Below are 14,175 nucleotides of genomic sequence, written 5' to 3'. Positions count from 1 at the left end.
GTTGGCAGCGATGCCAGCAGCATTAGCACTTGGCATCTCGGTTGGCAGCGATGCCAGCAGCATTAGCACTTGGCATCTCGGTTGGCAGCGATGCCAGCAGCATTAGCACTTGGCATCTCGGTTGGCAGCGATGCCAGCAGCATTAGCACTTGGCATCTCGGTTGGCAGCGATGCCAGCAGCATTAGCACTTGGCATCTCGGTTGGCAACGATGCCAAGTTGGAAGCGTTGCCAGACAAGATGCCAGGTGCGATATATGACTACTAAATTAATATACTGAGTTTGGCCGAGACGCTGGCAGCTGCGCCATGGCCTCCCGTTGGCATCCTAGTGCGATACCCCCCCTAAAAATGGAGGCGATATGTTCCTCCGAAATGTCAGGTCCTTGTTTCTCTCAGTTCCTCCAGACAAATGCTGGGATTGTACCTCGATTATGCCACGATCGCCTTCTTCCAGATCTTTCTAATTCATTCCTTATTTATTCCAGTGTTCTACTCCATGGAGCTGAGCTCTTCTTGAGAAGTCGCCAATCGTGCACCTACTAAACAATTTCCCAAAATTTTATGGAAGGTTCACTACCGTGTTCACGAGAGCCCTCCCATGGTCCCTATCCTGAGCCAGATGAATCCACTCCATACCATCTCCTCCTATCTCTCTAAGATCCCTTTTAATATTATCCTCCCACCAACGTGTTGGTCTTTCTATTGGTCCCTTGGCTTTCCAACCAATATTCCATATGCATTCCCCTTCGTGCTACATGCCCTACCCATCTCATCTTCCTTGACCTGAGGCAAGTTATGAAGCTCCTCATTATGCAGTTTTCTCCAAACTCCCGTCACTTCATCTCTCTTCGGTCCAGATATTCTCCTCAACACCCTGTTCTCAAACACCCTCAGTCTATGTTCCTCCCTTAATGACAGAGACCAAGTTTCACACCCATACAGAACCACAGGCAAAATTATAGTTGTGTGCATTCTAACTTTTATGTTTTCAGACAGCAGACGAGAAGACAAAAGGTTCTGGACTGAATGGTAGCAAGTATTACCATTGTTCGACGCTATATGAAATAGCGGCGTAGTGAGATAAACCACATACTGATTGCAATCGAAATCAAAACGGAAACAGCGTTCAGGGGGTTCCTCGCCCTATCCGACTGAGCAGCAGAGGCCGGGATGCTGAAGTTCATTCGTGCGTTGTAAGTGGGATAAACCGCATCAGTATGTCCTGTGTGAGGAGCTGCAATCCGACGTCACACACACAAATAACGAAGATACACGATCTTGGAGAGATACGAACATGTGACCATGAGGCACAGGGCCTTGGCGTCGACGATAATGCTGGATATTCCGTTTAAACTGATAATCCAAATTATGCAGGGTACACTGGAATTAATTCTGATGATCCTTCCTCCCACCCTTCCTTCCCCTCGGCTATGCAGCTCAGGGTGAGCTTTGGCCTCCTGAACAATCTCCTTCCAGTCTTCTCTACATCATCCGAGTTTATCTGCTTTCTGAACAATTTACTTTTTACGGTGTGAGGTTTATAACCTCACGCCCAACCCCCCACCCGGAGGACCAGGGTATCCTTCTTCGTCTGGCTCCTACCCCTTGACCTGTCCGCCATGGGTGACCCTACCAGTAGCTACGCTACCGCCGGCATAGCTCCCAAGGTCTTAGGAGCACTCGAACACCATCACCACGATAAGGTGGACACACCATTGATGGGAATTCTGATGATCAATGCGATATGAAACCCATTAGTGCCAGAATATCTCCAACTTAGTTCTGATCACGTGGCATTCTGTTACACCTAAGGGGCTCAGTGGTCTGATCCATATATCAGTCACCGAGCAAGATGGTTCAACCGGTAACTTATATTCAGGAGGTATTGATGTCGAATATCAGCTAGAAGACTAGATAACCTGCCTGATGATTTCCGTGGTTTTCCTCAGTCACTCCATGAAAATGTGGGGACATTAACTTAAGCCAAGACCGCATCTTGCCACGTATTTTCTTATTCATTATTCATTTATGATCCTACAATTCGAAGCTGTATAGTTTGAGCTATTGCCAGCACCGTTAAATAAATGAAGAGCAACCAGATATACCCTGTAATAGGCTGTGAAGGCCCATAGGGCTGAGAGACGTCGAAGCTCCCATATTTTCTCGGAATTCAGCTCACAGATGGCGGTGAGGTTGTCAGCCTTATGCGCCGGCCGGTCGGTCGCCCTTTACCCCTAGGAAGATTCTGGGACACATTTCTGTTAGAGGCTGAGTCGACACCAGGGCCATAGTGCGGCTGGAAGTATCAGATGAATTGGAAATTCCAATACCCTCATCGGGAATCGAACCCGCTATCTTTAGGCTTGTAGCACAATGCCCCAAACAATTACATTACCGCGTGCCCCAAACGACGAGCAACAAACCCACAAACAAACAAACAAACAAACAAACGTGAAAGAATATTAAATTCGGTCCTTACCGCGAATAAAACATTCCGTGTCTCCGTTATAAAATTTTAGTTGCTTAACATTGTTTACGAACCATCCATACTTATTTCAAAACGAAGTAAACAAAAATGGAAAGTTACTGCTTGTTAAAGTCAATAGCGATAAGCTACTACCCAGCCTTATATCGAATGTGTACCGGGGAGCTCCTTCCTCGGGGAGAAAAGCGCCGGGGGCTTGAAGATGACCCTCCAACTAGTGCTTAGGTCAAGAACACTTGAATTATACCCTGTCTTATCCGGAGTTCCACAGGGAAGTATCCTTGGGCCTATGCTATACTCCATATATACGGTTGACTTTCCAGAAACCGGACAAACAATGTTTACCACCTATGCCGACGACACAACAATACTAGCGTATCATGAGAACCCTATTGAAGCATCCCGGATACTACAAACGCACGTAGACTAATTCGAAGAACGGCTACAGTGATGGAGAATTAAGGCCAACGAAACTAAATCCGTGCACATCGCATTCGCTTTGAGACACGGAACCAACCTGGCCTCCGGTACTATTACGAGTAAACGGAACATGCATACCACAAGAGAGCCAGTCATGTTACGGATATGCAACCGCCTCTATGGTCTAGTGATCAGAGTTCCTGGCTACAGATCCAGAGGTCCGGGTTCGATTCCCGGCGCTACCAGATTTTCTGAGAAGTAGTGGGCCTGGAACGGGGTTCACTCAGCCTCGTGAGGTAACTGAGGAGCTATTTCAAGGAAATAGCGGCTCCGATCTAGAAAACCGAGATTAACGGCCGTGGGGATTCATTGCGCTGGCCACGCGACACCCTCTATCTGCTAAAGTTGGCACTAACTTCGCCGACTAGCGGCGGTCGTTCGGTCGGTATAGTTCGCTTGCGGACTATAGCCACGGATATGCACCATTGTTTTTGAGAACTTCTGTACCATTCCATTTGATCCTCTTGCAAAGCAAGCATTGTTCTATATATATCAAAGAGCTTCGTACGATACTTTTGGAGATAAAACATTCAGCAGAACGGGCAAACGGAAGCGATACGGGTATTCTCATAAGTGTTCACTTTAGAACGCTGTGCAAAGGACACGGCAAAATTCCAAACAGCACTTGTGGCCTCAGATAAGAAAAAGGTGCGGAATTTCAACACGATCGATGAAGCATTTGAGTCATGTGAATGATTATTTATCGGTCGATAAGGCGCGTTATCACAAAATAATTCTTATCCCACCCATTTCGAAACCTGCAATGAACCATCGCGTTGCTGTTCTTGCAGACTGTGGTACTTGCCGGAAAGACAAAGGTAAGTGCTTAAACGTACGTAGTATATAATTAGATATTAACTGAAACTGTTCGATATTATATCCGTTTTTTTCTTCTTTATACCTTATTTCTTGCATGACAAAACAGTGAGTAGTACTATATATTTCTTATATTTTTTTAATTTTTGGATATTATCCATCTGCCTGTTTCTATTTAACAATTTTACAGTTATTGACTTTCTGGGCAATTACTCATCGTCTTGTCTTCTTATTTAAAAACAGGACGATATATAATGTCCAAAGAATCAGTATTCGTATTAAATTACCATCGTCACAAAATTTTATATTTTATCTACAGTTTTCTTCTTAGTTATTATTTAAAATTGGGGCTCAGGTTTGTATGGAAGTAGCTTATATTTTTTTTACACATGACTGCCTTCTATGCATATATTAATTTATACTGTCCAGTTCCTTTTCTGTAACGTAAGTTGCTTTCTTGTAGTACCTCACTGCTCCAAATGAAAGTGCTTTCTGCGTAATTCAGTACTTAATTACGGTTCAGAATCGTAATAGTTTAGTACTATAGTATTGTGTCATTAAGCCTAAAATTGTATTGAAACGATATTAAAATATATAATACGACAACGTTAACAAACAATATGGCCAACATTGCATGAATGACGTAAATGAAAATTAAACAAAGTATTTGGTGTACGATTCTTGCGAATAAGTTGCTGTTCATGTGTTTCGTACTCGGACTGAAACCAGAGTTCATGCATTTGGCTTGAAATTGTTAGTCATTCGTTTCTTTCTGTAAACAAAATATCCTTAACTCAGTTTTTTTACAGCGTTTTGTAAGTTCTGAGAAATAAAAAAAAATTAATGTTATCCCTGTATTTAATTAATTAAGCAGTATGCCATGAAGATGTGTAAGGCAGTGCAGGTAGAGCTCCACCATCCTTTACCTCAGCACTTGATGGCGGTGAGAGGTTAGCTACGCGACCCGGCCAATTTACCCCCGAGGAAAGAGTCCGGGGTACCCCTTGGATAGGAGGGTGAATGGGCCCCGAGTCGGTCTGGACGCTGTGGGGAAGAGAGACAGCCTTATTTCTGCCAGAAATGGACATCCGGGCGTACAACCTGTAGCCCGTCGCTAAGCCGACTGAGCTATCCCGGTTGCTTGTAGTTTTCACACTTGATAAAAATAAAAGCAAACAAAAACAAAACATATTAAGACATGTAGTACAGCCGGGATAGCTCAGTCGGCATAGCGACTGCCTACGGGCTGGGCGACAGAGGAATCGGAGTTTGAGTCCCGGTAGGTTCTAGAATTTTCTTTTTCCAGACCTGCTCTGGGGCCCACCCAGCCTCCTATCCAATGAGTACTGCGGATTCTTTTCCCGGAGGGTAAAGCGGTAGAAGCGCGAAGCGGACCGGTCACCTCCAACTAGTGAAGACGTCAAGAAAACGCGGATCTATACATCCACTCCCCCATACGTCTTCATGGTGTAGTGGTTAATTAGCTAAGCACAGGGACAACTTCACATTATTTAAAACAGCTATGCTATCCCCTTTCGTTTTCTGGCTTACTTCAAAATTTGGCCGCGCCATAGCTCAAGCGGTTAGTCGTTGGCTTCCCATCGCGGCGGCCCGGGTTCGATCCCGGGTCTGGTCAAATGGGATGTGTGGTGGACAAAGTGGCGCTGGGGCAGGTTTCCCCTGGCAATCTTCATTCCACCAATTGCTCCACAATCACCCTCACCTATCATCTGGGGCTGGTACAGTAGGCCAGAAGTGGCCGCAGTACAAGGGACTTAGTCCCACCCCACTAGCGATAAAAATAAATAAATAGTAATACTACTCAATTTATGCGGCAATTTGGGAAGCTGCTGAGCCCTGGAGAAATGTCATGACTCAAGCGGTAACGGCAGGTAGTGTAGTGAACAAATGTCCATATGCATCTTCAGAAGCTACTTTCAGTAGTCAAAATGGCTGCAGTGCTTGAGAAGTATACTACCGAAGATAAAAGTTCTCTTGTGCCGTTTTTTTGTGGGCAAAAAAAACTCAATTCAAAGGATACTTATAAAGAAATGTTTCCTGTTTACGGTTGGAAGTGTCTGTCGCGTAAAGCGGTTCACAACTGGGTCGAGACATTCTCTCAAGGATGTTGGAAAGTCGCAGATGATGCCCGACCAGGTCGCCCTATTAATATTGCAACAGAAGCAACTGTGCAGCGGGTGGAAGAGTTGATTCGGGCTGACAGGAGAATAACGATAGACAGTGTAGCAACTGCACTAGGGTGTTCCCACGGTTTAGTATACAGCAGAATTCATGATCATTTGAAGTTTCGGAGAGTTTGCGCACGGCGGGCGCCCAGAGAACTGAAGGATGGACAAAAAATGAAGAACCGAATTGGTCTGTCCTTGCAACATCTCTTACGGTATGCAGCTGAAGGAGAAGATGCTTAACAGGATTGTTACTGGGGACGAATCATGGGTCCATCACTACAAACCCGAATCAAAGAGTGCCTCAATGCGATGGAAACATCCCAGTTCACTTTCAACCAAAAAGTGTAAGGTTACTCCATCAGCTGGGAAGGTTATGCTGACCATGTTTTCGAATTCTCAGGCGGTATTCTTAGCCCATTTTCAGAAGAATGGTGAAAATGTGAATTCTGCATCGTACTCTTGAGTTCTGTTGAAGCTTCGGTTTGCAATTCGCAGAAAACTTCCAGGCAACTGGCAAGACGGGTACTGCTTCATCATGACAATGCAAGACACCATACAGCTCGAGAAACCCAGGGGAGAATTCAAGAACTACAGTGGGAACTTCTTGAACATCCGCCATACAGCCCTGTCTTGGCCCCTACTGACTTCCATCTCTTCGGTCCACTAAAAAATCACCTTGGTGGAAAATGTTTCTATGATAACGAAAAGGTTGAAATGGAGGTGCGGAAGTGGCTGAGACAACAGTCAAAAAGACTTGTATGTTGCGGGTTTCAACACACTGCAGAGAAACGGGACAAGTGTATCAACGTTTATGGGGGACAGGTCGAGAAATATTTTTTTTTTCCCCCAGTTTCGAATATCATATGTTTTACGTTTTATAGCCATTTGTGACCTATTTACTGATTCTTCCTCGTAGGTAACGAACACGAAACAAACAGGTTCCCACAACGAGTCTGCATGCAACAATAGAGCAATTTCTAGAAACGGTGTTCTCTACGCGGTCCGTGCGAAGGGGTTATCAGTGGAACAAAATTAGAGTTCATTTCAGTTATAAGGAAGCTGCCATTTAGACAGGACTTGAGCACGGAGGAATTCCCGTAAAAAAAGACACATTTCTGAAATATACTTTTTAAACTCTTTGTCATTAGTAGAATACCTTGTTTGCTTGCAGAAGATGTTTTAGCTGTTCAACAAACGTTGAACAATGGACACCATCACGTGTGACCTGCGTCGAGACCTACTGAGTGAGCTAGAGTGCCCGGTCTGTACGGAATACATGCTGCCACCTATCTTGTTCTGCGTTAACGGACATAACATCTGTCCCAATTGCAAGCCGAAGCTGAAGCAATGTCCTACATGTAGACAGCCGTTTGTGAACATACGGAATGTAGCTTTGGAGAAAATGGCCCGACAAATCGAGTATCCCTGCTCCTACTGGAGGTACGGATGCAGAAAGAAGGTCAATTTAGACATCAAGAATAAGCATGAAAGAGTCTGCCCTTACAACCAATACAGCTGTCCTTTAACTAAGGTAAAGTATACAGTAATTACAATTAAAAGTTTGGTCTTCTGGGTTGCAACGGCGTGTAATTCGGAGAGAACCCGGCGTTATGGTGATCCTACTGCCTCCGTTTTCAGGGTCTAAGACTGTACCAAGCAAGAAACTTCTCTCCGAGCTAGACAGCGTTACATACCACAAAACCACTCTTCAAAGTTACCGATGTCACTTCCGCAAATTATTTAGAAATATTCTGCCCCAATTATGGGTAGTACATAGCCATGATCGCCTGGTCTCTAGTGGCAATCGGAAACTTTGGTGGGCGACGAATTCCCCCCATGCAGCGTCCGAGAGTAGACCTCCCCGAACTCTCAGTTGGGTCCTTGTGGCAACGACAGAACTGCCAAATACATCCAAAGAAGTGATGACCAATTAACTAACTCCCAGGAGCTAAGGTCCTTCTTGAAAACTAACAGCTGCTCAGCCACTCAAAAATTTTACGGAACAGATCCCAAGATCCCGGGTTCAATTCCCTGCGCTACCAGATTTTCTAAGAAGTAGTGGGTTTGGACCGGGGTCCACTCCGCCTCATGAGAATAATTGAGGAGCTATTTCAAGGAAATAGCGGCTCCCGTCTAGAAAACCGAGGTTAACGGCCGTGGAGATCGGTTGCGCTGACCACGTGACACCCTCTTGTCAGCAAAAGTTGGCACTAACTTCGCCGACAAGCGGCGGTTGCTCGGTCGGTATAGTTCGCGTGCGGACTACAGACCACGGAGTTTTTTGTTTGTTTGAAGGTTCATTACCGCGTTCACAATTGTCTGCCACTGGTCATCATCCTGAGGCAGATGGAACCAGTTCACACAATGCATCCTGCGTCTCTAGGATCTATTTTGATATTATCCACACATCTACGCCTAGATCCTTCTAGTGGAATTTTTCCTTCAGTCTTTCCTAACAAAAATTATATGCAATTTTGTCTGATGCGTAGCACGTGCCCTGTTCATCTTATCCTCCTTGATTTTGTTATTCTAATAATGTGAAGAGATCCTTCCGTTTATCCTTTCCTCATAAGGCAAAATAATCTCCTCAACACCCCGTTCCTCCGAATCCTCAGTCTGTTATTATTTAGAAAGAACAAACTCCGTGGCCTGTAATCCGCAAGCGAACTATACCGACCGAGCGACCGCCGCTTGTCGGCGAAGTTAGTGCCAAGTTTTGGGGATAGAGGGTGTCACGTGGTCAACCCAACGGATCCCCGCAGCCGTTAATCTCAGTTTTCTAGACCGGATTAAGTAGAAAGTAATACAAATTAATTTCGATAAATTTGCCACTTTCTTATGTCAGACTTTCGTGTGTTTAGGAGAAAAAGAATGACATTCGGAAAAGATACAACAAGAAGCCAGAAAATTTAGATTTGACTTCTTTTGGCGATCAAAACATCTGTTTGAAGACTTTATGTCTTGTGGGCTATAGCGCCTTTAGTCTGCTGAAAGTTAATTTTCACCGGACTACACGCGCTGTATCCCAGAATACAGAATTTTTCGTAACCATCGCTGTCAGAAGCTCAAATCCTGCGATATATCTGTTTCGCCACACGAATTCTACTTTCCTGACCCCTGTATATATAAAATAAATCAATAAAATGTTTACTAAACATGTATTTAATACTTTGAGGCTCAGTGATTATTTTATACAGCGGATCATCATGATTAGGAAGACAGCCCTGTTTCTGAGCCACAGCCTTTCTTAGAAGATTCTGCCAGATTTATCTGAGTTAGATTATATTAGGATTTCCCAACAGTATTATTCTTTACAGAGCAAGTTAGTCAGCCCTGCGTCCAACCTCCAACCTGGAAGGTCAGGTATTTGTATTTATGTGGCCCAGTTACGGCCCAAGACACGGGGTTGGCCTTTTCCTCGCCTTCTAACACTCGCAGGGCTGCGGTGGAAGGATTCTAACCTGCTTCTGAACTGGGAATAGAGGACTAGCGCATGCGCTAATAATCAGAATATGCGTTACTTCATCCTGACAGTGTACATCCTACTTCGTATGATTCTCACAACAAACAGGCCGTGGTGGCACATAGGGTTGTGAGACGTCGAGGCTCCCACATTTCCTACACAATCGGCTTACAGATAGCGATGAGGCTGTCAGCCTTACGCGCCGGCCGCCCTTTGCTCCCACAGATTCCTGTACTCATTTCTGTCAGAGGCCATTCCAGGGCCATAGTGCGGCTTGGAGGATATGGTCAATTGAAAATTCCAGTGACCTCATCGGGAATCGGACCCGCGACCTTCCGGCTTGTAGAATAATGCCTCAACCTACTACGCTACCGCGAGCTCCCAACAAATAATGAAGCATATCTGCAGCCTCCTGTCACTTCATCCCTCTTCGGTCCATATCCTTAGTATGTGTTCTTCCATTTATGGGTGTGAAACTTGGTCTCTGACATTAAGGGAGGAACATAGACTGAGGGTGTTTGAGAACAGGGTGTTGAGGTGATTATTTGGACCGAAGAGAGATGAAGTGACAGGAGGTTGGAGAAAACTGCATAATGAGGAGCTTCATAACTTGTACTCTTCTCCAAGTATAATTTTTTTTTCCTTGGCACTACAGCCCCAGTGGGCCTAGGCCTACCTCCATGAACTCCGTTCACTTCGGTTTATTCTCGATCTTACACATACGGTAGGACTCCTTGGACGAGTGATCAGCTCGTCGCAACGCCTCTACCTGTAGACAAACACAGAAAAACGCACACAAACATCCATGCCCTGAGTGGGATTCGAACCCACGATCCNTGTAGACGCTGCTACAATATGCTGACGTGTAAAAGCACAAAACTTACTAAGATAGTTGAGTACACTATCAAGTTCTCACTTTTCATCCGAAACTGTTTTAAGTTAAAACGCTAAATGTTAAAATATTTAATCTAAAATGCTGAATTCCTCCTTGTTAGTTCATCCCGAAGATGGGAGACGTCAGCTTGAAGTTGTATGGCTTATGGTTCGATGTTTCTTATGTGCTGTGTGTTGTGTACAAATTGTTACACTCGACGGACTCTCTACTAACTCTGTGATTGATAGTGTAACGGACCAAAATGAAACAATTAAAAAAAATGAGAGATAAAGTTTCACAAACTACGCTACAAACAAAACAATTTTGAAACTGCTCTCCTTCCTAAGAAAAATATAAAAGAAGGCATATGAGATCACTCTGCTGTCTGTGTGCCTGTGTCCCACCCAAAATTTTTCGCTTTCAATGCCCGTGTCATACCAAAGGAAAGTAAGTGAATAGTTCTTTCCAGAACTTCCTGCTTGTGTATTCTAATCTTTGTTTCTAGATAGGAGACGAAACTATATAATATTGAATATGGTATAAATATGTGCGAATCCCAGGCAATACGGTGACAGCAGAAACTTAAATAGCTTTACAGTCTCTCTACACCTACTGTGGGGCATGCGGTAGCGTAGTTGGTTAAGGTACTATGCTACAAGCCGGAAGGTCGCGGGTTCAAGTCCCAATGAGATAACTGGATTTTATTCAATTGACCTAATCCTTCCGGTCAGTCTCTAACAGAAATAAGTACCAGGAATATTCTTGGACTATTCTTGGGGGTAAAGGGCGGCCGGCGCGTAGGGCTGACAACCTTACCGCCATCTATGAGCCGATTGTCTAGAAAATGTGGGAACCTCAACGTCTCACAACCCTATGGGCCTTCACGGCCTGTTACAGGGATACCTTTACTTACTTTATTTTTACTGTACCTGCAGTGAGCTATAAAATGTTTCTGTACAGCCACGAAAAGCGTAGTTCTGAACATTTTTGCCGGTCCCTATCAGGCTGTACGGTGACAGCAGGAACCTGAATAGCTTTACAGTCTCTCTATACCTACAGTAAGCTGTAAATGTTTATGTACAGTCACGAAGAGTGTGTGAAATGTTATGCCGGGCTGAGCTACATTTTCGAAATTACCTAGTATTTATATTTTTATTTTTTCAGGTACCAGCAGTTAAATGTTCTTGGAGAGGAAGACTGGCCGACCTGAAGAAGCACATCACAACTGTACACTCGGAATGGTCACACGAATACAAGGGAAGCTTTATCACTGGTCTGGTAGACATTATGCCTTCTCGAAGATACTGTTATATCATATTTGCTTATGATGAAATATTTTACAGGTACTTTTCAGTAAAAAATGGTAATTTCTGGGGAGTCTTACAATATATAGGTCCAAAGGAAAATGCAGCTAAATTTCGGTACAAAGTAACTTTCGATAACAATAATGACGCAGGAAGCATAACGATATGTCAAGTGACTCGAAGCTTTGAAGAAAGTATGGACGATATAAGGGACACTGGTAAATGCATTAAGCTGCATTATGACGTGGTAAAGAATTTTGTGAACTCGAAGAATAACCTCAAGTTCCAGATGGAAATATTCAGGAATGACGATAAGGTGTAAGGAGTTGTGTATTCTGTGCCTCAAGTGAGTTGTGCCATTAAAAAGACTATGTAAAAATATATTTATTGCAGAAAATCATTCGCTTACTGCGTCATTGTCAGAACTGCTGACGCAACAAATGTACTCAGAGCACAATATTTGCCTCCAAAATTTCAATTCCTGAACCCTACATTTTTAAACCAGCAGTTGCAAAGCTGGTGGAGAAGTGAAGTAAGAACTTTCGACATAAAATTTCATCAGAACAGTCAAACAGTTCTGTAGGTATGAGATAACACAGCATAGGAATCCATTTTGTTTAATTATTTCAAGAAGAGAATGGATTACGGAAATGCTGTTATTCTGTTTTCTGATATGTAATAAAATACAGAATATTGTGTTTATGTAAAAGGTAAAGTTGTCCCTGTGCTTAACTAATTAAGCGCCACAACATGAAGACGTATGGGGGACTGGATGTATAGACTTACGTCTTCTTGGTCTCGGCACTAGTTGGAGGTGAATTTTCAGCTTCATGCCTCTGCCGCTTTATCCCCGGGGAAAGAGCCCCCAGGATCCATTGGATAAGAGGCTGGGTGGTCCCCAGAGCCGGTATCGACGACATGGAGAATTAAAAATTCTTGACCCTACCGGGACTACAACTCCGATCTCTCGGTCATCCAGCCCGTAGCCAGTCGCTACAAAAACTCCTCTGTCCTTGCTGTTATTGTGTTTATGAGCATGAAATTTAAAGGAAACAGAGAAGCCTGTGAAGCTGTACACGTCTCTACTTTCATCACAAGTTTCTGGTATCGGCCATATCATACTGGTTTACATATGCCCAGTTCTCTCTGAAATAGACTTATGTGTACTGTTCAGAATTCCATACTACAGCCCTGTACATATTCTAGTCTTCCTATACTGCCACCCCTTATCCCCACAGCCTATTTCCCTAAGACCCACCTCACCGATGGCAGAACCCGAAGGTTCAACATCAAAGACCGCCACTGGACACGATTCTGAACCAGTTCCGTCCACATACCATCCTCACAACCTATTTCCTAATATGCACGTCACTATTTAACTACACCTCTGATAGCGGAACCTGAAGGTCCAACACCTCTAATATCAAAACTCGCCATTGGACGCGAACTATTACAAATATTAATATTTTACTGTGTATGTTTAAACAGTTGGGCCACGCGGTAGTATAGTTGGATGAGGCACTATGCTACAAACCCTAAGGTCGGGGGTTTGATTCTCGATGAGGTCATTGGATTTTCAATTCATGTAATCCTTCTAGCCGCACTATGGTCATGGGGTCGACTCAGCCTCTAACAGAAATGAGTACCGGGAACTTACTGGGGGTAAAGGGCGGCCGGTGCGTAAGGCTGTCAACCTCACCGCCATCTGTGAGCCGATTGCCTAGAAAATGTGGGAGCCTTGACGTCTCAGAATCGTATTGGTCTCCACGGCATGTTAGAGGGATAGCTTTACTTTACATTTTTATCTTTTACGAGTTACGATTCGAGTTCTAAGAGCATTTTGTAGACTTTGTAAACAATTAAATGAACTTATTAAAATCCGACCATCTTCGTCACCTCAGTGATTTCATATAAGAAAGGTGTTACCGTGGAAGATTTTGAAGTTCATTCGGCTTGGCAAAGAACGACGGAAGAGTGTACTCTGGGGTCCGAAATTCAAGTTCCAACGTTGAACATTCGGGGTGTAAGTCTAATGAGTGTTAATTTAATGGGGTCGTAGGTCTAGAAGATCGCAACTCAGGAAGTAGTCGAGGTACGATTCTATTTATAAACTGGTATGTGACGCCGTATAATCTGGTAGCACTTTATCGACGTTTCGTAAGAATGTACTTCCTCCATTTTGAGCTCTCCTTGCTTGGCTTACTATTTAACCTTGAAGATGTGCTATGTTCCTCCAAAACGTCGGCAAACATCTACCAAAGTACACGGTGTCAAACACCAGATGATGGTACTCATAACAGTCGCCGACGCATGACGTGTACACCTAACTAGAGTTTTCGAATAACCAGATGACCCACTGAAGTGTAATACTGGTAGGTCTGACCATGGGCACTGCCAAGAAGATGTGAACCCCCCCTAATAAAAATTGCTTACATAATTATGTTAAACCGATTTTACTTTTTTCTTCCAATTCTGAATTTATCCAAAAACCTCGAGGTGGGTGGGACGATGTCTGGCTTGCCCCCCCAGTCCCCACCCCCGCGGTTCCTCTGGCAACCGTGGA

At 44.1% G+C, this 14,175-nt stretch overlaps 1 protein-coding gene across 1 annotated transcript; it reads left to right on the top strand.

Moving 5' to 3' along the window:
* Nucleotides 1–3,724: 3,724 nt before the first annotated feature.
* LOC111866454 (E3 ubiquitin-protein ligase siah-1) lies at nucleotides 3,725–12,297 on the top strand. Its single transcript, XM_023855429.2, has 3 exons — nucleotides 3,725–3,784; nucleotides 7,143–7,502; nucleotides 11,473–12,297. The coding sequence occupies exons 2-3, from the start codon at nucleotides 7,176–7,178 to the stop codon at nucleotides 11,932–11,934; spliced, it is 789 nt and encodes a 262-aa protein (XP_023711197.1). The 5' UTR covers nucleotides 3,725–3,784; nucleotides 7,143–7,175; the 3' UTR covers nucleotides 11,935–12,297.
* The last annotated feature ends 1,878 nt before the right edge of the window (nucleotides 12,298–14,175 follow it).

This window comes from Cryptotermes secundus, unplaced genomic scaffold (genome assembly GCF_002891405.2).
Source record: "Cryptotermes secundus unplaced genomic scaffold, Csec_1.0 scaffold300, whole genome shotgun sequence".
NCBI classification, from domain to species: domain Eukaryota; kingdom Metazoa; phylum Arthropoda; class Insecta; order Blattodea; family Kalotermitidae; genus Cryptotermes; species Cryptotermes secundus.
This window is presented reverse-complemented; position numbering and strand designations above follow the sequence as displayed.

What these genes read in the sequence shown, in the direction of transcription:
- LOC111866454 (XM_023855429.2), top strand. Translation starts at nt 7,176, where the DNA reads ATGGACACCATCACGTGTGACCTGCGTCGAGACCTACTGAGTGAGCTA. An exon ending in ACAGCTGTCCTTTAACTAAG is followed by an intron (nt 7,503 to 11,472) that starts GTAAAGTATACA and finishes TTATTTTTTCAG; the next exon opens with GTACCAGCAGTTAAATGTTC.